This window comes from Arabidopsis thaliana, assembly GCF_000001735.4.
Source record: "Arabidopsis thaliana chromosome 1 sequence".
Lineage (NCBI taxonomy): Eukaryota > Viridiplantae > Streptophyta > Magnoliopsida > Brassicales > Brassicaceae > Arabidopsis > Arabidopsis thaliana.
Genome location: NC_003070.9, coordinates 23983947 through 24005899, shown reverse-complemented (window position 1 = coordinate 24005899; position 21953 = coordinate 23983947). Strand labels below are relative to the sequence as shown.

At 36.9% G+C, this 21953-nt stretch overlaps 7 protein-coding genes and 1 non-coding gene across 10 annotated transcripts; 4 read left to right on the top strand and 4 right to left on the bottom strand.

Moving 5' to 3' along the window:
• The first annotated feature begins 3841 nt into the window (after positions 1-3841).
• On the top strand, positions 3842-7175 carry AT1G64610 (Transducin/WD40 repeat-like superfamily protein). Of its 2 annotated transcripts, NM_105136.5 has the most exons (7): positions 3842-4239; positions 4593-5604; positions 5689-5779; positions 5878-6035; positions 6101-6152; positions 6256-6435; positions 6520-7164. In NM_105136.5, the coding sequence occupies exons 2-7, from the start codon at positions 4603-4605 to the stop codon at positions 6978-6980; spliced, it is 1944 nt and encodes a 647-aa protein (NP_176642.1). In that variant the 5' UTR covers positions 3842-4239; positions 4593-4602; the 3' UTR covers positions 6981-7164. The 2 variants fall into 2 exon arrangements, with proteins under 2 accessions (NP_176642.1, NP_974089.1); NM_202360.2 differs by lacking the exon at positions 3842-4239 and having other exon boundaries at positions 4307-5604; positions 6520-7175.
• AT1G64600 (copper ion binding / methyltransferase) lies at positions 7068-9991 on the bottom strand. The gene is made up of 11 exons (NM_105135.3): positions 9527-9991; positions 9376-9449; positions 9207-9301; positions 9023-9123; positions 8838-8921; positions 8594-8674; positions 8400-8483; positions 8172-8267; positions 7991-8070; positions 7812-7900; positions 7068-7726 (listed from the first exon to the last, which is right to left on the bottom strand). Exons 1-11 carry the CDS (start codon positions 9902-9904, stop codon positions 7275-7277), a joined length of 1614 nt encoding a protein of 537 aa, NP_176641.2. The 5' UTR covers positions 9905-9991; the 3' UTR covers positions 7068-7274.
• A 399-nt stretch (positions 9992-10390) lies between these two features.
• Positions 10391-12423, bottom strand: AT1G64590 (NAD(P)-binding Rossmann-fold superfamily protein). Its single transcript, NM_105134.2, has 6 exons — positions 12188-12423; positions 11859-12090; positions 11682-11761; positions 11435-11591; positions 11119-11200; positions 10391-11032 (listed from the first exon to the last, which is right to left on the bottom strand). The coding sequence occupies exons 1-6, from the start codon at positions 12306-12308 to the stop codon at positions 10700-10702; spliced, it is 1005 nt and encodes a 334-aa protein (NP_176640.1). The 5' UTR covers positions 12309-12423; the 3' UTR covers positions 10391-10699.
• A 3379-nt stretch (positions 12424-15802) lies between these two features.
• On the top strand, positions 15803-15967 carry RTFL22 (ROTUNDIFOLIA like 22; the record flags this gene model as incomplete). The annotated part of the gene is made up of 1 exon (NM_001084302.1): positions 15803-15967. The coding sequence occupies one exon, from the start codon at positions 15803-15805 to the stop codon at positions 15965-15967; it is 165 nt and encodes a 54-aa protein (NP_001077771.1).
• A 507-nt stretch (positions 15968-16474) lies between these two features.
• On the bottom strand, positions 16475-16848 carry AT1G64584 (uncharacterized protein; the record flags this gene model as incomplete). Its single annotated transcript, NM_001334169.1, has 1 exon — positions 16475-16848. One exon carries the CDS (start codon positions 16846-16848, stop codon positions 16633-16635), a length of 216 nt encoding a protein of 71 aa, NP_001323224.1. The 3' UTR covers positions 16475-16632.
• Positions 16849-17087: 239 nt separating this feature from the next.
• On the top strand, positions 17088-19010 carry AT1G64583 (Tetratricopeptide repeat (TPR)-like superfamily protein). 2 transcript variants are annotated; one of them, NM_001334168.1, is made up of 2 exons: positions 17088-17311; positions 17387-19010. In NM_001334168.1, the coding sequence occupies exons 1-2, from the start codon at positions 17160-17162 to the stop codon at positions 18696-18698; spliced, it is 1464 nt and encodes a 487-aa protein (NP_001323225.1). In that variant the 5' UTR covers positions 17088-17159; the 3' UTR covers positions 18699-19010. The 2 variants fall into 2 exon arrangements, with proteins under 2 accessions (NP_001323225.1, NP_001185309.1); NM_001198380.2 differs by having other exon boundaries at positions 17150-18961.
• A 127-nt stretch (positions 19011-19137) lies between these two features.
• Positions 19138-21110, top strand: AT1G64580 (Pentatricopeptide repeat (PPR) superfamily protein). Its single transcript, NM_105133.2, has one exon — positions 19169-21110. It carries the CDS (start codon positions 19251-19253, stop codon positions 20820-20822), a length of 1572 nt encoding a protein of 523 aa, NP_176639.2. The 5' UTR covers positions 19169-19250; the 3' UTR covers positions 20823-21110.
• On the bottom strand, positions 21105-21889 carry AT1G64572. Its single transcript, NR_143589.1, has 2 exons — positions 21722-21889; positions 21105-21426 (listed from the first exon to the last, which is right to left on the bottom strand). It is a non-coding gene; the product is annotated as an other RNA (non-coding RNA).
• Between the last annotated feature and the right edge of the window lie 64 nt (positions 21890-21953).

Below are 21953 nucleotides of genomic sequence, written 5' to 3'. Positions count from 1 at the left end.
ATTGAGTCGGACCTGAAGAGAGAAACCGAATAATATTTGGTGTGATGTGTTGTTGTTGATGTTGTTTTTGAGTTGGACGGTGGAGATTAGTCATCTTGTGGGCTCTACCTGTTTGGCCTTATTTCTCTCTCCCCGTAAGAAACGCATCCTCTCCTTCTCTTCTCTTCTCTTCTCTTCTCAGCCGTCCGATCTCGAGAGTGAGAGCCGACCATCTTCTTCTATTGCGATCCACCTCAGCTTCTACCCCCTAGGTTTTGTATTAGGATATAGAGCACCTTTATTTTTTGTATTTATGTAAACGAACACACACATTTTTCATTTTCCTTTAACGTCAAGAATTTTCACAAATGCTGTTCAAGTGTGCCCAATATAAATTCCCCCACGCAAATTATATACTTCAGTTTTCTGTATCCACAATTCTTCCTTGAATACATGTTAGATATCATTAGTATAACACATAATTAATCTTGATACCAAAAAAAAAAAACACATAATTAATCAATGACTTTATATCCTCCATATGCATCAATAGTGTTTTAATTTGCTTAAAATGCGACAGTTACCATGCAAACGCTTTACATAAGTGACTTTTTGATTAAACGTGACAAATATTCCACGAATTCGATTGATAATAAAATTCCAATTTAATACCCTTGATAATTGTTTAAGAGTAGTAATATCATATTCTTTACAGATCCGGAAAATGATTGAAATTCAAGTTTAACCTAAGCATGTCCAATGGTGGTTTCTAACCATAGTTTCTAATCTACTAAAGTAATAATAAAATAAGAAATAATATTATTTAATTTGAAAAGTTTCTTAAAATAGGTAGAAGAGTATTCAAAATCTCTTGAATTAGAAACTCTCTCACATTTCCTTAAAAACTATCTTAATTAAATAATATTATTTATTATTTTATTATTATTATTATAGGTTAGAAATTTTGCTTAGAAACCACTACTGGATTTGCTCTAAATACCTAATATGCATGACACATCTCACATGCATGGTAAGTGTGTTAAGCATCTCAAGTAAAAAAAACATAAAAATCTTTTAAGAACGATCCATATGATCGATTGTTTACATGTCAAAAAAAACTATTAACCATCTTAAACGCATGTTAACAAGAAAAGCTTCACTTATACCTACAAAATATCAATTATTAATTTAACCTTTGTACAAAAAAAATATCAATTATTAGAATTTTAATAGAGTACAATATGAAAATTGTAACCGAAATTAATCAAATATGAACTAAATATACTAAATTACATTTATTTTATGTGTCAGATAGCATATGCGAATGATGTGGACATATATAGCAACTAAATTAAGCGAAGCTACAAGCTAGTGTAAATGGACACTTGCTTTGGTATCTATAGAATCCATTATTATTTAGAAATCTAGGTTTTTGGGACCAAGACAACCAATATGGCTCTTAGATAAATGGGCATTTGATGTCTAATATGGTGGCCGTCCATTTAAAAATGGTGATCCAGGTAAAACAAAATTTTGTATCATTTTCTATATCTATGATTCAAAATCTAAAATACTATTACCTTTTTAAAATGTGTAAACAAATTTCGTACTCCTAAAGATATAACTTAAAATAAATAAATGACTAGAATAATTTGTTAAATATGGATCGCAGAAACATGAGCAATTTACTTACTATTCTTATTCTACAATATAAAGCATGACTTATTGACCCAAATGTCCAACCAAAACCTTCTGTCTTTGTTGTTGTTCTTAAATAAAATGATTTACGTATTGGTGATTTTCAAATGGTAAGATTGTGTAATATGGAACTGATTTACGTCAACCCCCGAGAATATAGGGCGACCCATCGTTGAGAATTGGACCACACATCAGTTGGACAATTGGTTAGTTATCATCCAGTTCATCGTCCTATAAAATGAAATTGGTACTGTTGTAGGGTCAGTGCAAATAGGGTAGAAATAAAGACCTAGTGGTAGGGTTTTGACCGCATAGTCTTCCAACCTTAGCATATGAAATCAATAATAAAATTCTCTAATGCATAATTTGTTGGGTTTCAAACTTATTTTTTTGTTAAATTTTGGTTTTCAAACTTAATTTCAGAGTTAGTTTGAATGCAATAATTTGTTTTCTTTTGAAAAAGTAGTTTGAATTTAATAAACTTACTTAATTCATAAACAACTTGTCAAACAAAAAGTCTAACCTTATAAGTTGTTTTCAAACGTCCAATATAGAATTTAACAAACATCTTCGAAATGATTACTATTTTCGGTGCATCTCAAACCAAATCCCTTAACTATATTTCGACCATTTTATTTGGATCAGTGAATCAAAACTTTAATATTGTATTAAGTTTTATGGGTTTTTAATTATCACAATTGACGACAAATAGATGAATTACGTATATATCAGTTGTTACTTCATGTCACTTGTGAAATTGCTAATGTGGAATCCTAACATGTGGTCTTGGCTCATGTTCATCTCCTTGGTTGGTTAAATGGTTAGAAATTCTCAAATTAGAATGATTCAGTTGGTAACATAACTCCGCTTGCTCGAAATAAATTAGTATACACAGGTTTTTTGTTGGGTTTCTTCACAACTGAGCTACGAGGCTACCTAGTGAGAGCCCATTTAAGAGTTTTCACGAGTGGCTGACTTTTTGGAATTTAGAAAGCCCAACAATTATTTAGCTCCTTTTAAGAAAAGCAAAAGCTCAAACAACGTTCTTTTCACGTCTGTCTCTCCGCACCACGAGAAACGTGATATCATGTGGAGAGTGAGGAACCTCAACACCCACGGCCACGAGGATTGAACACACGACTGACTCTTCTTCTATGACTCCTCTCACCAATTCCTTTTTGTTTTTATTCTTCATTTTTTGCACATTTTATTTCCCTCAACGATTAGTCTATGATTTTATTTTCTCCAACTAATTTAACAATACTTTCTCCGTACGGCATTTTATGAATTAATTTATTAGTTGGGTGAGTGAGTGGTAGGGCTTGGAATATTTTTATTTTCATGGACGAACTATTGTCAACAAAATACAATTAGAAAAACACGTAAAGTTACGTGTGCTGAATAATTTTTTTTATTTATATTTGGTACACGAAAATGGAAATGTAGAGACGAGTCTAGTCTACTACATATACGCTTATTAATATCTATTTAAAGCTAATTAAAAGATAGGGATTTGTAGTAGAAAAAATGGATGCACCAGTTTTTTTAATAATTAAGGTTATATACGGATGGAATATCCAAATTTTATGATAATTGGATTTCGAAAAATATTTATTTGAATTCATATCCGTAAAAATACACATATATCTAGCTAAAAAATTGGTGTGTTGTAATAGTTTAGTTTTTCGATTGTGTTTAAGAAAAGAGATAAGATGGATATGAGACCTTTTTTAAAAGTCTTTTGGTGTGAGAAGACTAAGAAGTGTAGTGGATGATAATGATATAATCATCATTTGCTTTTTCTTAATAACATATTGAAATTTGTGGTAAAATAACGAAAATACTAGCAAAACCCATGTAACCATATAATCCTACCTAATTCTCATCAATTCAATTTTTTACTTTTCTGTTACCATCTTGTTAAATATTCATCCTCGGACGTTATTGAACTAATTCTTACTTACATGTATTTTTTTTGCTTTTTCTAATAGAGTTGATCAAAGAAAGCAATGAAAAAAGTTTTTTTGTAGGTGTTTAGAAAGCAAAAGTTTATTTTGAAAAAGAAGTAAATAAATGAGTAAAAAAAAAAGAGAATAATGAGAGTGCATATATATAAATTGAAGTTAGTCAGTGAAAGTGGTTGACAATTAAAAAATGAAAATTGGAAAAATCAAAAGATAAGAGAAAGAGAGAACAAAACGACATGCAATTTTTGTTTGTTTGGTTCGTTTGTATTTGTACCCTATTTCCTTGAACCTTTCTTCGTACCACCGAAGAAAAATCCCATCTTTATAAAAAAAAATTGATTAAGAAGAGAGTCTCCCTCCCTTCCGTTAATCTCGCTAATAATAATCGCGAGTGACGACTCTCTTAAACCCTTTCAAAGAACTAAACGCTACCAAAGGGTTTCAATTGAAAGAAGTGCCAATCCAACCGACAGATACTTTCATACCCGTTCGTTCGGTTTTTAATAACCCTTCCTTCTCCGAGAACAAAGTTTTGCTTTTTTTAGAAAGATCACGCACGGACTCGATTCATCAACTATTGTGTTTGGTGAGACTGGTAAGCAAAATCCTCTGTCTGAGCAATTGTTTATTAGACGAATTTCGTTGTTTATAGTTTACTTGTAAGCAATCTCTTCCACGTTATTTATTTAGTTAGGTCGTCTACTATTAAACTATGTACAATTCCTCCATTTTTGTGGCGAAATTTCAGATTTTTCTATTTTGGTCTTTGGGTTTGACTCTGCATTTCTCTGTTAGCCTTTTCAAAATTTGTCTACTTTTTTAGTAAATCACGAGTCTTTCTACAGTGTATATGAATTGACTACCACGAAAGCATGAGACTTTTTTGTTTTGGTAGCCAAAGTTGAACTCTTTCTCACGGCTTTCCTTTTTGTTTCCTTTACGGAATAGAGAGTGTGTGATGGGTACTCCTGGTGATGAAGAAGATGAAGATCGCTTCTTTGATGCCCCTGAAGTTGTTTCCGACGACTTTGGTTTACATCTCTGGACCAGTACTCCGGAGAGTGTTTCCACTCGACGGCGTAAGTTTTTACAATCTATGGGCTTGAGTTTCAAAAAGACTGCCACAGATGATGACTCTGAAGATGAGCTTGAACCATCCCATACTGACTCTAACGTTGTGTCTGAAGTTGTTAACGTCTCTTCTGGTGTGAAAGAGATTGATTTGTTGGTGAGGAATGAATCTACTACGTCCTCTGGATTCGATGTATCCTCTGTTTCATCATCAGATACAGATGATCAGACTTTGTTGGCTAGGAATGATGCCAGTAGTAGCACTAGTACTATGCCTGGAGGATTGAGTGAATCCAGTTCTAGTAAATCGGGTAGCTTTGGTGATTTTCACAACTCTCCATTTAGTCAAAGAGATGATTTGCTCAAGAAAGGGGCTAAATCTTGGTTAAAGAAGCTTGGTGTTTTGACACATGTTCTTGAGTCTATGGACTGTGAATCAGTGAGAACGCAGTTGCATCAAGTTGCGCGAGTGCAGACACACAAAAAGCAGTTTAAGGAGCTTTCCTCTATGTGTATTGACCAAGAGTTTTCAGCGCATGATGGCTCCATCTTAGCAATGAAGTTTTCTCCTGATGGGAAATACATTGCAAGCGCTGGGGAAGACTGTGTTGTACGAGTTTGGAGTATCACCGAGGAAGAGAGAACAGACACGTATGAAGTAGCTGAGGTTGATTCTGGTGTTTACTTTGGGATGAATCAACGTTCTCAGATTGAGCCCCTGAAGATCAACAATGAGAAAACTGAAAAGAAGTCAAGTTTTTTAAGGAAGTCATCAGACTCAACTTGTGTTGTATTACCTCCTACCATCTTCAGTATATCGGAGAAGCCTCTGCATGAGTTCAAAGGACATATAGGTGAGATCTTGGATCTTTCCTGGTCGGAGAAAGGGGTAAACATCTTTTCAAACTCTTCCCTACATTTATATAGTCTCTGATTGTGCCCATCCTCTTACATTTACCTCTCTTTGGTGCAGTATCTCTTGTCATCTTCTGTTGACGAGACTGTTCGTTTATGGAGAGTAGGTTGTGATGAATGTCTTAGAACTTTCACTCATAACAATTTCGGTGAGCTTCTTCTTCAGTATATTGCCTGTACTTTTGTTCTTCCTTTTTGCTGTGTACTTAATACTCACTCACACTTTCTCCCTCTCCTTCTTACACAGTGACTTGTGTGGCATTTAACCCTGTGGACGATAATTATTTCATAAGCGGATCCATCGATGGGAAAGTTCGAATATGGGATGTGACTCGTTGTCGGGTGGTTGACTACACAGATATAAGAGACATTGTAACAGCTGTGTGCTATCGTCCAGATGCAAAGGTACTTTGAAAGACCTTAGTTTGCTTTTAGTCTGATGATCAGCTGCTTACTATAGAGTTTTGCAGGGTGCAGTAATAGGTTCTATGACAGGGAACTGCCGCTTCTACCATATATTTGGTACGTTGATCTGCTTACATATTGAGATCATTGGTTAATGAAAAATTCTTAACTGATGCAATTGTTGGTTGGAGCTTATTATTCTTCATATTGTGTACTTCAGAGAATCAGCTGCAAATGGACCAAGAGATCAACGTTCATGGGAAGAAGAAGGTTGCAAGCAAAAGGATAAGTGGTCTGCAATATCTTCCCAGTGACAGTGACTCGGACAAAGTAATGGTGACTTCTGCTGATTCACAGATCCGCATCATATGCGGAGAAGACGTCATCTGCAAGCTGAAAGGTTAGGATCTGTTCATAACTGCAGATGAATGATTGCATTTGTTGTGTTTAAGATTAAGATTGTAACTTTCTTTTGCGCTTGCAGCTTCTAGCCTTCGCACAACATCTGCTTCATTCATTTCAGATGGTAAACACATCATCTCAACATCAGAGGATTCATACATTAATGTCTGGAGCTACTCTCAATTACCCAGCAAGAAGCCGTATTCTGAAACACCGAAAAGCATTCGATCTTACGAGGGATTTCTCTCGCACAATGCATCTGTGGCTATTCCTTGGCTCAGACAAGGAAGGAGGGATGGTCTGTCCGAGTGTATCACAGATTTGGACATGAAGATACCGAAAGTGGACTGTTTCTCTCCAATGAAAGGATCAACAACGTGGCCTGAAGAGAAGCTGGAAGATGTTGCAATGAGCAACAGAGGGAAGCTGAAGCTTTTGAGGAGCGCATGGCAGCCTCACCTGTGGGGGCTAGTGATTGTGACAGCGACTTGGGATGGAAGGATCAGAGTATTCCACAACTATGGTTTGCCAATTCGGGTTTAAAAGACATACACAAGTTATTATTAGATAGGATTCTTTTATTTGTTTACTTAGAGAGTAACATATGTATACACATTACACAGATATCTAAAAGATGTCTTGTGCACTGTTTGTTGGTAATATACTAAGATATATATTGTACGATTTTGTTTTTGTGGTCTAAGCCCCAAAGTGTAAAATATTTTCCAGAATTACTGTAATTGTAACTACAATGCTTCTGTTACTCTCTATGGAAATGTCTTTTTAACACTTCAACTCAGGATTTTTACATGGATGATTATGAATCTTATGCTAAGGCTAAGGCCAACCACTCCATTTCTGGTCTTCGTCTGGGCGACACCACTCAGCATCTACTTGCTTCTTTTTGCCATTTTCTTGTTGAGTCGTGAGAGGCCATAAGTCTCCCCAAAAGGATTTCTTGGCCTGCAAATGAAGATCCGGGTTTTTGCTTTTTGTTATCACTCTCCTTTCAAAGGCTCCCTCGGACCCATCTTCTTTGGTTGGCACACACATATCCAACGTCACTTGTTTCCCTTTGCGGAATGGAGGGAATATGATTCTTCCCCATCCGCCTCCCACACTCGCCCTCTCACTCTCCTCTTCTATTTCCTCTTCAATCTTGTCTTCTTCATCCTCATCAGTACCTCCACCGTCTTCTTGTTCCTCCTCGTTCTCATCCATGGTGTCGGAGTCATAAGCTCTTGGATCAATGTAAGGCACTTCAACCACCTGTGATTTGATAAAGTCCTCTGCACATATCAAATGGGCCCAAAGCTTAGAAGGGTCAAAATCTAGTTTATGCGCATGGTTTTCATAGATTAGTCACGGACTTACCATAATCAATCTCAAGATCCTCGGGTTTCTTATTTGCGCGTCTCTCCTTCAATGTCTCCAACTTCATACCGTCAAGAGGCCACAACTCCCTAAATTGAAGGCATAATCCTAACTTTATCCTTAACAACGTTTCTCTAAAGGTAATCAAAATAATCATTCATCATTACAAAACTACGAACCGTGGGCGCTGACCTCTCCTGAAAGCCACAAAACAAAACTTCTCATCCTCAAACCCACGTAGGGGGACACCCTTTGTACGCTACAAAAGTAAAGTTTTGGGTTTGGAATCATCAGCAAACATAGAGCAGACTAAAATGTATATATATTTGCTGAAGACAACTCCAAGCAAAAGTAAGGAACCTTGTAGGAACGCTGAGACGAAGTTCTCTGCAACCGCTGAACAAAATGACAGTACTTTCCAGTGTTTTCCAGCGGACACTTTCCATCATGAGGGCACTGCATTTACAAGCCCCTTCTTTGTGTTACAATACATTCACGTAATCATATTCATAAAATCTGTACATCAAGTTCATGACCTAGTGTTTGACAACTGGATGAGAGTTTTTCAGGAAGGATATTGATACTTACTGGAGCAACAATATGCGCACCAGATTTGAGATCGAGCACCTCCTTTCCATCTTTCTTCATTTTCTTTTCCAGTTTACGCAGTTTCTAAGACAAAATGAATACTTTGAAAATAAGCAGAAGAGGAATAAATAACGTCTGAAAACAGAAACAGATCATTATTTGAGCATGAAAATGTGTAAGCAAATGAAAAGTACCCTCTTCTCCATCCACAGTATATGGGACCGCATCTGAGATATAATATTAGCACCGTGTGGCGTTCCTGGTTCAACCAAAACCTGTCCAATCAAAATTTATGTAAGGAATTCATAAAGCTCAATGCATATAGCAGATAAAAAAATGCACAGTGCACACAGAGATAACATGTGAGGAGAAGTACACGTTCTAGTATAAAAAGAAGTCATTGAGGAGAATGAAAGATGAAAAAACTCAAAGACATACCAAGAGATCATCTGTAAGGTCCCAGAGCTGGCGAACCACAGTAATCCTGTCTTTCAGAGATGGTATCTCCCCTAACACATAGGACTTAACCACAACAGAATTTTTTTTGGAAAACATGCTCAGTAAAAAAACAAACTTGTAAACAAGAATCATAGCTAATGCGAGTGATAAAAGAGATAACCCACAGCGATGACAAGATCATGTTTCCTCTCAGACTTTTTGTTGATCTCTTTATTAAGAGCTAGCAGGCTAGTATACCCATGGATCAGAGGCAAATCCTTAAGGCCTATCATATTCACAACAATGGCAAAGATCAGAATCAATCACTACACTCAAGTGTTTAGCCAGAGACTATCAAAGTGAAATTACCCTGGATTAAGTTACGTCCTGCACGCTGCATTGATTGAGATGGTTCCACTATATTTACTTTCTCCACAGACTTAGGCCAAACCTCTTTAACCGCCCTGCAAGATGTTACAACGAATCAATAATCAAAATAAAACTACCAAAGATAACAGGGAAACATCTATCTCCTCACCAGAAACCTGAACCAGTGCCAGCACCAAAATCCAGCACTCTTGTAGGCGTAAAACCTGGTACTCTTCGACGAATCTATATAAGAATTTAACAAATCTCAAGCTCAATTCTCTACACAACTATCCCAAATGGTATCACCAATGAGAAAGTACCTCGATGAGGACTCTATAGCAGACGGAAAAGACGGCAGGCATACGAGAAGCAATGTAAGCAGCAGTCTCACCGTCTCTGTATTGGAGACCGCTATCTCCATAAACGGTTTGTATCTTCCATCGTTTGGTCTCTAGCGAGTTCATAGAATCAGCCAGACTCTTGGCCGTGGTTTCAGGTAACTGAAGATTGGTGTCCTTGATCTCTTGGAATGATTCCGATAACTGACGCACCTTCTTCCTAATGTGAGGATCATCTTCCTCGCGGAGATATTTCTTAATAGCGCGGCGGAGACGGACGGGGACGACTAGGCAGCGGAGACACTGTTTCGATGCAGATCTTAGGGTTTCTACAGTGAAGACTTTCTGGGCATTCGCCATTTTCAGCCGGAGCTTGAACTGAAATGGAAGTTGCAGGAGGAGCCGAGAGGTTTTAGCCTCCGAGGAGGGTCTAGGGCTTAGCGTTATGGGCCTTTCAAAGAGCCAAATGTTTCTATAATGGGCCTAATGAGGCCTTTATTATAGCAGTGATTAGTGATTATTCGAGATCCATTTGACGAGTTGTTGACAAATCGAAATTTGGTATGTATTTTGAAAAGGAACCAAATTAGGCTTGTGGATAGGATTTCATTTCATTCTTTGGAGGAGGGTCTAGGGCTTAGCGTGATGGGCCTTTGAAAGACCAAATGATTATTTAATGGGCCTAAAAGCCCTTTATTATAGCAGTGACTAGCATTATTGGCCCATTTGAAGAGTGGTTGCTAATATTGCAAAGGAACCATATTTGGATTGTGTGGATGGATATGATTTCATTTCAGTGATCAACAGAAATAAACAAATTTTTATAAGAGTATCAAGATCAAGATTATGAAATTCTGTGATGTTTTTGATTGATATATGTATATATTACATAACAAGGACCTAGCTAGCTAGGATTACAAAACCCTACAAGCTAAGTAATATATATATATATATATATTAGCAATAATGTCAAACCATAACCACATATTAAATATAGGGAGGCTTGCTATATGCACACGTAACACAACTACACACACACATCCCATTTCATCTATAGTATATATTTCTATAACTATATATATTATAAAGCTAATTATATTACTATATATAGGGCTTAAGATTTACACGTAGAAAATAGCTAGGATGGTTTGTTGGTTAAAAGGAGGTATGAGAAAGATTGGTAGTGGAATTAGGTGGAGAAACCAACAAGTCAGAAGCAGTCCAGAGTCTCTGAGCTTTGAGATTGCATGACCCGGATTTAGATGACCTAGCTTCGTTGCAGTCGGAGAAGTACTTGCCACACACGTTCCTCAATCTTGGACTTGTTGCCACGTAACATGTCGTAGCTGCTGCCTGAGGAACAGACTTCAATAGCTTGGATGTCAAGAAAAACACTAAATCAGTGACGACGCCTTCTCGATCTCTTGTGAGACGGGTTTTCACGATACCAGGATGAACACAATTGGCCGTCACATTCGCATCCATTTTCTGCATATATATTGTAGTTTATTATTAGAAATGAGGAGATAAATTGTTACTTCCTACCAAATAGTTAAATTTGTATAATAACGTACATGGAGAAGCCGTGATAGCTCAACAGTGTGGAGCACGTTGGCGAGCTTGGAGAGAGCGTAGGCTCGAGTCGCGTCGTAATTTCTGTAAAACGCAAAGTTAAAGCTATAATTAGTGGGTCAAACTCAAGTCACAAAGTATAAACTATTATTATTCTCTCTGAAAATATGATTTTAAATAAAGGAAAAAGACGAGAGGACGACGGCGTTTATTTTTGTCGTCGCATCACCTTTTTGTTGTACTTATTATTAAACAATGATTAATTATTCGCTATATGATTGGAATGATATTTTCTAGCTTATACTAATTAAAAATTACCTATTGTTTCGTGAGATATCGGCGAGATATTGCAACATATCACCGGAAAACCAGCTATGGACGACGGACGTGACGTTGACGATACGGCCTTGCACGCCGGTTTGTGCCGCCGTTTCAATCATCTTCTTTAACAGCAGTTTAGTCAGCAGAAAATGGCCTAAACACACCATGAATTACTATTAGAGAACATATAAATCAATGAATGATATATTATAAGTCAATGATGGATTTATGAAAACTTAATTACCGAGATAATTAGTAGCGAAGGTCATCTCCACACCGTCCTCAGAGAGGGCATGCTTATGCGCATATTTCCCAGCATTGTTTCTGTTACAAACACAAACCAAAAAAGTTTACAAAAGGTTAGAAAAAATCAGATAAAAACATTTTCGCTATATGATTATGAAGATAGAGTTTAAATTACATGAGGATGTTGAGTGGGAGATTGAGAGATTCGAAATCGTCCACGAATCGACGAACAGAGGTAAGTGAGCTGAGATCAAGATGCATAACGATGATCTCCGCATCAGGAAACTCCGACAGTATACGAGCCTTTGTTTCCTCGGCGGTTTTGACGCTTCTAGCCGGAAGCACAAGTCTTGCGCCACGCTTAGCAAGAACACGCGCCGTCTCAGCTCCTATCCCCGACGTCGCGCCTAGTAGAAAAGAAACAGAGAGACTATTAGTTAGGAAACTCATTTTGCGACTCGGTTAAGTTGAAAAAGAAGAAGTAACTTTAAGTTTATGACTAACCAGTGATGATGGCAGTTAGAGAACGGAGATCAGAATTACAAGTGACATGATCGGCGGTGGATCTTGACCCGAATCCGCTGGGACCACCGGAGCCGATCAGGTGTTTAACCGTCTCAATCATCTTTTTCTATATTTTCTCTCGGTTTCGGTTATGGGAGAGCAGTTGAGTTTGAGTGTTGGGGTTTTGGTCTTAGGGTGATGAGACTATTTATAGTGCTACATCTTTGAGGAACAAATGCGGATAAAGGGAGACAACATTTTTTTATGTTGTATCATTCTTAATGTTTTTGTAAAAAAAAACGAGTAAAAATAATTAGTGTATAAAATTTGGTTTTGATTGGCACCAAAACAAGTTAAAACGGAGTAATTTGATTAAAATAAAAGGTTTAGTTAGCCAACTCTATTTGACTAAGAGGAATGATAGAGGAAGATGAATCATATAGCAAAATTATAATTGAAATTTATGTGAATACAAACCATAATCGTCCAAAATATATAAAGAAAAACTGTAATATAAAAGCAGAAACAATGCATAGATAGTGCCTTGTTTTGGGTAACACTCACTATTTACTAATGATGTCCAACTTTCTAATGGTATTATCCTCCGAATCTTTACATTTTAAATATGGTCCCCCTCCTATACTTTTATAATCATCATAAGAAGTGAAGGAAACTCTATCTCCCAGACCTAGTCACACACTCTATTGAAAAGTGCAGGTTTATCTACATGGACCTAAGATGTATCCAATTTTCATTTACAAAATGTATAAACCCAACTGTAGGGATGATGGTCTTATTACATACAAGTTTCTCAACTCCATAGAGCGTTTACAGTTATTTGTATGTAAATAACTGTAATACTTGTATACCGCGCTACAATAATTGTTATGAATGCTACAAGTGCATTTAGGACCGCTTATACTCTAAACGAAGGAATATAACAAAGACTTGATCCTTTTTTAAAGCCTCTTATAATATATCATTTGTATATGATTCATACATCAAACACGTAGTTAAAGTGATATTTTCAGAATATTCTTAAATTCCACCTTTAGGTAAATTGTCTTGTAGTTAATTTTCCTTTGTAAAATTGTAAGTGGTTGAAGCAAAAGATACGGTGGAGAATGGCACAATAGAGTAAGCTAATTGGTCTCTCTGTTCTTGGAGGATCCAATCCGTCAATGGATGAGAAGAAGATCTTCAAGCCTCAATATGAAATTCATCATAAAGTAATCTTACCCAAATCCAACTACTACCCACTAACAATTCCACTAATTTCTATTTTTATTTTTATTTATAATATGTTTCAACTCTATATACATGTGTCCTATTTGCAGGTCCAGAATGATCCATCTAATTAGTATTAAAAATTTTCCTCATAATTATAAATCATCTTACGTCAAATTCAATATAAGGATAATCTTGAAGTTTTCTCATCAAGATAGAATATTACTTTACAGAGAAATTGAATATAATTAGTAAGTTATCAGATTATTTAATTTGCATCATGTCCTTTAATTGTAGAAGAATTTGCAAAGATACATTAGGTTATGGAATACATATTCAAATGTATTTATATGAAAAAAAAATCATCTCATGAAAAAAAGAGAGAAAAGTTGCTATCATTTCACTATATAGAGACCACGTTTCGTCTACAAAACAATGATTTACGTTTTGTGAATCTATTATACATATTTTCAATGATCTACATTTTGTGAATCTATCATAAATATTTTCAATGATTGGTCTTAAATTTTGAAAGATTTATGGATCGAAAATTCATTTCTTTTTTCTCTCTATTAAAGAAAAAGGTGGTCCAACCTCCAAGAATCAATAATTAAGCAAATTTTGCAGGATATAATATGAATGATACAAGAGACGTAGAGATAAACTCAAAATTGATGAAGTGTTTTGAATAAATAAACTCCTCCACCTTGGGAGGCGTTGTCTCTTCCAAGGATCCCACACTAAAAAAAAATATGATCGTTGGGTGAGAGACGTTGAATATACATTATATACAACTTTTTGATTAATGGGAATAAGAAAAGAGACTCCTCCACCTTTGGAATTGGAACGACCTTGACAATGTTGGAATCTTTGCTTTATGTATAAAACGGGTTAGGTTGTGTAATTGGACACCAACTTGCCAAGAGAGAGTTGGTCACATCCTTTTTCTATTTGGCATGCCACTATTGCTACCATTTTTATCTTGTTATTAACCAATCATTTTATTAGTTTTATTGGTAGCCTTTTGGAGAACTATTACATATATTCAAGCTATTATGGTCCATACAGTCTGGGATTTTTGTGAGTGGCTACCTGATTCTCTCTTTTGTAATCAGTTTCATACTCTTTTCTTCCATGAATGGTTAGATTCTAATATTTGTTGACCGACGCTATTTTTTATATAAAAAGAATCTACATATAAATATACTTTTTTTTTTTGCTTAAGTTGGTATAATTAACGCCCGTTCCTTATGCTACTATATCACAAGCTGAATTAGCAAGATACATACTCAAATCAGTCAATCTTAAGGACTATTTCTATGATTTTGTGGTTTGAACGAAAAATTGTTGGAAACATTGGTTACTTACTTGCCTACTTGGTAAATCCTCTTGATAGATCACAACAACATGTATTGGTCTTCTTGTTACAACAATACATAAAAAAAAATATAGAGAAATCCAACCGGGTCGAGTGAATGTTATTGTAAGTTTGTAACTTTGTGGTTTTACACGTTGACTATATATTAGACTTGAATAACTTGTGGCGGGCGATATATCCTATAAAGTTTTAAAAAATGATTTCTTTAATCGATACGTTTTTGAATTTTTGATAGTGTGATGTATAAGTGTAGATCCCTTACGTCTTAATACAAGATCGTATCTTGGTTTTAATTTATAATAATATTAATCACATTAAAATAAGTAAGCACGAGTTTCGTTGATCAAAGCACAGCCACGAGATTCATGAGCTATGGATTTACATGAAACGTCTCCGTGTTAAATACCTAGTCAGATTCAACCTTCAAAAATTTTCAAAGAAAATTATACTTGAACCATTATCGAAGATCTTTAACGCCTAAATTAATTATGAATTTCAAGTGATCAAGATTTCTACGCAAACTAATAGTAATAAATAATATATTAGAGAAAGACAAGAAAGTGAGGGCCAAAATTTTTACGAGTTTATGATTCATTTTCCAAGGCATGCATGCCTAAAACCAGGGTATTATATTGACTTGAGGTAGTAAGAAAAAAATGCAGAGTTATAATTAAAAATCAACGGACAAGTGTAAGGTGAAACAACTGACAATTGATGGAAGTTTGTCATTTTGAGGAGAGACAGAAAAATGAGTAAAGTAACGGTTGTGTTTTGCAGAAGACAGTTACTCTGGACGGTTGGTTTGAAGAGACTGATCCTAATAGAGTAGTAATATGCAGCACGACAAAACAGAAAAACCCCTGAAATGCACAATACCAATCAAATCCTTAGTTGAAGTCTTTGCCTGAGTCTCTTGTTTCACATTCATCTTAATGACTCAGAGAAAACATACCCTGAACCAACTTATTATAAAGGGGGAAAGAAAAGTTGGCTTTTGATGGGCACATAAGATGATTGTGAAGTTGATGGGGTCAAACAAGGATTTGCATAGGCAAGCGAAGAACAACAACAACAAGCTGACTCCAAATCGGTCCTTGAAGGAGACGAGATCGAGATTATACATAATAAGGCGATGCCTCGTCATGCTGCTCTGTTGGAGAGAGCCTCGTGATTAAGACTCTTCTTTCTCTCATCCTAATTCACTACATTGGTATGTACGTGTATACACTCCTACATAAGTATATATATTTCGGGTAAAAGAGTAGGTTAGTGTATAATGAAGAGACTAAACCCCTGTTCCACAAGAAGACCACACATTGCTTTGGATGGAGAAGTTATACGGAAGGCGTCAAACATTTTCAATGCAGATGCTATACAAACCTCAGCATTAAGAAACACATAGAAGACAAATTACCACTATGAGTATATGAAGGATTTGTTTGCGTTTGTAGGTGTACAAGTTAGGCATTTGTATTCGTAGGTATATTTGTTTTCTAAGGCTTTAGCACTATGAAGGATTCAGAGACTGATTCTTTAATGTTATAAAGTCAGTCCAAATCTTGGAACAATCAACTATGTTTATATGTACAAAAATTATATGAATGCAAGTAGTCAAGTTCATAATCTTGAAACGATTTGAGATACAAACATACATGCCTAAGCTTTTTAAGTTCATGATCAAGAAAAACACTGAGTATGATCAAAATCATCCAAATTCTTTTCTCATTATCAATAATATTATTCGTTACAAAAGATGATTTATATAGCAATGAAGAAACCCTAAACCCATTCCTAACGAATCTTATTAGAGACTAATGGAATTGGAATCGGAGACTGACAGTTACACAATGTCTTCGGAGGGACGAGGAGTAGCGGAGACGACGAGAGGAAGATACTTAGCATCGTCATCGTCGTCAAGATCGGTGGTGGAGAGATTGAGGCAAGCGCAGCGTTCAAGAGAGGTGAAGAAGGCGGAAACAACCCATGTGGCAACCTGATCGAATTTCACTCGAGAAATAACGCTCACGCTGCCATTGTTGCTGCCGCTCTCCTCCATTGATAGATTCTTCGGAGCAATTCAAAATTAGTTAACGGATTTCTTGGGTTATTTCTTTAATCTCTCCTAATTAGCTTCCTATTTATGGGGCCGCTTAATTAAGTAGACCACTTAAGGAAACGGTGTCGTTTAACTATTTTGTTAACGCAAACGATAAACCATTTTTAAAGTAGACCAATTAAAATACCGTTTGTTTATTTATCAACGAAAACGGCGTCGTTTAAAGTAGACCAATTAACCAAACGTTGTCGCTTTGACCATTTTTTTCTTTTCTTTCTCCATCTTCTTCTTTCTCCGGTGAGTCAATTTGGATGCGGAGATTGATTGTGACGGGGATTGCGACATCGACGGCGAAGGGATTTCGGAGAGTAGTTAACCCTAACCTTTTAGGAGGAGGAGCTGCTGCTAGAGCTTTTTCTGATTACCGAGAGAAACTGAGAACAGGGTTTCTTCACTCTATCAGGTTTGAAGATGCGTTTGCTTTGTTCTTTGAGATGGTTCATTCTCAACCCTTACCTTCCATTGTTGATTTCACTAGATTACTTACTGCCACTGCCAATTTGAGAAGATATGAGACTGTTATCTATTTCTCCCAGAAGATGGAACTCTATGGAATCTCACACGATCTCTATAGTTTCACCATTTTGATTCATTGTTTCTGCCGATGCTCTCGTCTCTCCTTTGCTCTATCTGTTCTTGGAAAAATGATGAAACTTGGTTATGAGCCCAGCATTGTCACCTTTGGCTCTCTGCTCCATGGATTCTGTCTCGTGAATAGAATTGGTGACGCCTTCTCTTTAGTCATTTTAATGGTTAAATCGGGATATGAGCCTAATGTTGTAGTCTACAACACTCTTATTGACGGTCTCTGCAAGAACGGTGAACTGAATATTGCGTTGGAGCTTCTCAACGAGATGGAGAAGAAAGGTCTCGGAGCCGATGTTGTTACATACAACACTCTCTTAACAGGTCTTTGTTATTCTGGTCGATGGAGCGACGCAGCTCGAATGCTGAGAGATATGATGAAGAGGAGTATAAACCCTGATGTTGTCACTTTCACTGCGTTGATCGATGTATTTGTGAAACAAGGCAATCTTGATGAGGCTCAAGAATTGTACAAGGAGATGATCCAAAGCTCTGTTGATCCTAATAATGTCACTTATAATTCAATCATTAATGGGCTGTGCATGCACGGTCGTCTATATGACGCCAAGAAAACATTTGATTTGATGGCAAGCAAGGGTTGCTTCCCTAATGTGGTGACATATAACACTCTCATTAGTGGATTCTGTAAGTTTAGGATGGTAGATGAAGGGATGAAACTCTTCCAAAGGATGTCTTGTGAAGGATTCAATGCCGACATATTTACTTACAACACTCTTATCCACGGTTATTGTCAGGTGGGTAAACTTAGAGTTGCCCTAGACATCTTCTGCTGGATGGTTTCTCGTCGCGTGACTCCTGATATCATAACCCACTGCATTCTGTTACATGGTCTTTGTGTTAATGGGGAGATCGAAAGCGCACTGGTGAAATTCGATGATATGAGAGAAAGCGAAAAGTATATTGGCATTGTTGCATATAACATCATGATTCACGGGTTGTGCAAGGCGGATAAAGTGGAAAAAGCTTGGGAGTTATTTTGTAGACTCCCTGTCGAAGGAGTGAAGCCTGATGCTAGAACATACACTATAATGATACTAGGTTTATGTAAGAATGGGCCTAGGCGTGAAGCGGATGAGCTGATTAGAAGAATGAAAGAGGAGGGGATCATATGTCAAATGAATGCGGAAGATGACCATCTAGAAGAGCATAGCTCAAGTAATAAGGAGATAAGCCTTGTCAGCTAATGTTATATGATCAGAGTCCAGTCACGTTTTTTTGTTGGGACTCTGAGCTAGGCTTGTTTGTTACAGTCATATGAGGGGACTGTGTAGATTGGTTTTGGTCAGGAGAAGCTTGAAGTGTGTGGTACTTACTGACCGGTGGGTAAAGAAGCACTCAAGCATAAAACTGCTGCAGAGATGGTGTTGCATCTTTAGAATTCTGTATGCTTGTACATTAGTATTAACTAAATTCATTAATTTGACATCTAACTTACTTTGTGTTGTAATTCTCTTGTATGCAATGAAAATGAAATTTCAAATATTGTAAATGCAAACTCTTGTGTTATTGAAATGTTGAAAACATATCAGTTTTGAAAACAGTAATCTGATTGGACTTTGAAGACAATTTAAAGTCACAATCACAATTTGTCTCGAAACGACGCCGTGTCTAGAAGGAGACATTATTATTATTCAGATACAACTCTATCTGGTCGCCGGAGCAATGGTCGTCGTTGGTAGGGTTCGGCGCAGAGTTTGAGAGAGATTTGGGAAAGAAGCAAATCGAATCCATTTTGGATGCAGAGATTAATTCCGATAGCGTTTTCGTCATCGGTGAAGGGGTTTGTTCGTCGGCATTATCTTCTTCTGGAGAGAGGTAACAATCCCGAGACTTCTCTCTCTCGATCTTTTTCCGGTGCGAGTCATCATCATCATTACAGAGAGAGATTGAGAAATGAGCTTCACTGTATAAAGTTTGACGATGCATTTAGTTTGTTCTGTGAGATGCTTCAGTCTCGTCCCATTCCTAGCATTGTTGATTTCACTAGAGTTTTGACTGTCATTGCTAAGATGAACAAGTTTGACATTGTCATCTATCTCTACCACAAGATGGAGAATTTGGGAATCTCACATGATCTCTATAGCTTCACCATTCTGATTCATTGTTTCTGCCGATGCTCACGACTCTCTCTTGCTCTTGCTCTTCTTGGAAAAATGATGAAACTTGGGTTTCGTCCCAGCATTGTCACTCTTGGCTCTCTCCTCAACGGTTTCTGTCAAGGGAATAGATTTCAGGAGGCTGTTTCTCTCGTTGATTCAATGGATGGATTCGGATTCGTTCCTAATGTTGTCATCTACAACACTGTCATTAACGGTCTTTGCAAGAACAGAGATTTGAATAACGCACTCGAGGTTTTCTACTGTATGGAGAAGAAAGGAATCAGAGCTGATGCTGTTACTTACAACACTCTCATAAGTGGTCTTTCTAACTCTGGTAGATGGACCGACGCTGCTCGACTTCTCAGAGATATGGTGAAGAGGAAAATCGATCCTAATGTGATATTTTTCACTGCGCTGATCGATACGTTTGTGAAAGAGGGTAACCTTTTAGAGGCTAGAAACTTGTACAAGGAGATGATCCGAAGATCTGTAGTTCCTAATGTTTTCACTTACAATTCACTCATCAATGGGTTTTGCATTCATGGTTGCTTAGGTGATGCCAAATATATGTTTGATCTGATGGTAAGCAAGGGTTGCTTCCCTGATGTTGTGACCTATAACACTCTCATAACAGGATTTTGTAAGTCTAAGAGGGTAGAAGATGGGATGAAACTCTTTTGTGAGATGACTTATCAAGGATTGGTTGGCGATGCATTCACTTACAACACGCTTATCCACGGTTATTGTCAAGCGGGCAAACTTAATGTTGCACAAAAGGTTTTCAATAGGATGGTTGATTGTGGTGTGTCTCCTGATATTGTTACCTACAACATCTTGTTAGATTGTCTATGTAATAACGGGAAGATAGAGAAAGCATTAGTGATGGTAGAGGATCTGCAAAAGAGTGAAATGGATGTTGATATTATTACATATAATATCATCATTCAAGGGTTGTGTAGAACTGATAAGTTGAAAGAGGCTTGGTGTTTATTTCGTAGCCTCACTCGCAAAGGAGTGAAGCCTGATGCTATAGCATACATTACAATGATATCAGGCTTGTGCAGGAAAGGCCTACAGCGTGAAGCGGACAAGCTGTGTAGAAGAATGAAAGAAGATGGGTTTATGCCAAGTGAACGCATATATGATGAGACACTTAGAGATCACTACACAAGCTTATCAGCTGAACTCATCAAAGCAGCTCATGAGTAAAGCGGTCTGCGAAGATGCTTATGACAGTATAAGCAAGGTCATCGATATGATTATGATGGGAAACTGGACAAACTTTATAGCCATTTGTTGATTTGCTCTAGGAAAGTTAAAAGGTCTGATGGGAAAAGAAGATCTAGCGCATAGATAGGTTGCAGTGTTCATTTTGTTGTATCTTTCATAAGCACAATTTTGTTGCATTTACAAACTTATACTGATTAAGATTCTGTAATCTGTATATGCTTTGTATGGGATAAACCCAAGTCACAAAATAAGGAATTTTTTAACCTCCATTTTGTGTTAAAATTTCTTATACGACCAAGTGTTTGAAATGTTGCCATCATGCAAAGTGTAATCCTTTTTCTGTATTCCATATATTTGCATACAAATCAGGCCAACTATTTGACCAAAAAATAACATTCCAAAGTGGTCCTTAATTTACATTTTGACATAGAGTCTCCATCACTCTACTGGTAAGCTCGAATCATCCCAGCTCACTCGAGCACTGCTCATATGCCAAATCACCAGAAGCGCCGGCCGGATTCCACCATTTCTTCCCTTTCCAGCTTATTCTTCTCTTCTTGACCACTCTATAATTATCTCTTCCCTGCCAATAAAAATGTTATATGCAAAAAGATGGAATGGGTCTCAGGACTCGAAAATAAAGAGTTCGAAAAAAATCTAAATGTAACAACACCTAGTTGCAACCGAGATGGTGCCAAATAAATGCTATTATACACTATCAAAATCTAACCTATCTTTCTTTAACAATACAAATATTTACTCTTTGATTAGTATTCCCAGCTCTTTCACACAGCTGATACAAAATATCTACAGAATAATAGTAAGTAGAAACAATCCCTCCTTATGCAATAAGGTATCTCAAAAAAGAAATGGCTGACCTGAATCTGCCCATGCCGAATTTTCGTCCTTCTGCATCATGCACTACTCATCTCTGCACCCTGCGTCATATTCGCGTATCTAATCGAAGTGACCAAACCTCGTTCATAGCAAACTCCATGGGTGCCATAACCTCCAAGAGGAAATACAGAAAGAACACAGCTCTCCAGATTGGCCATGATATGATATCTCTGAACCTGTAAGTAATTTGGAGTGGAGAAGAGCTAATCATTT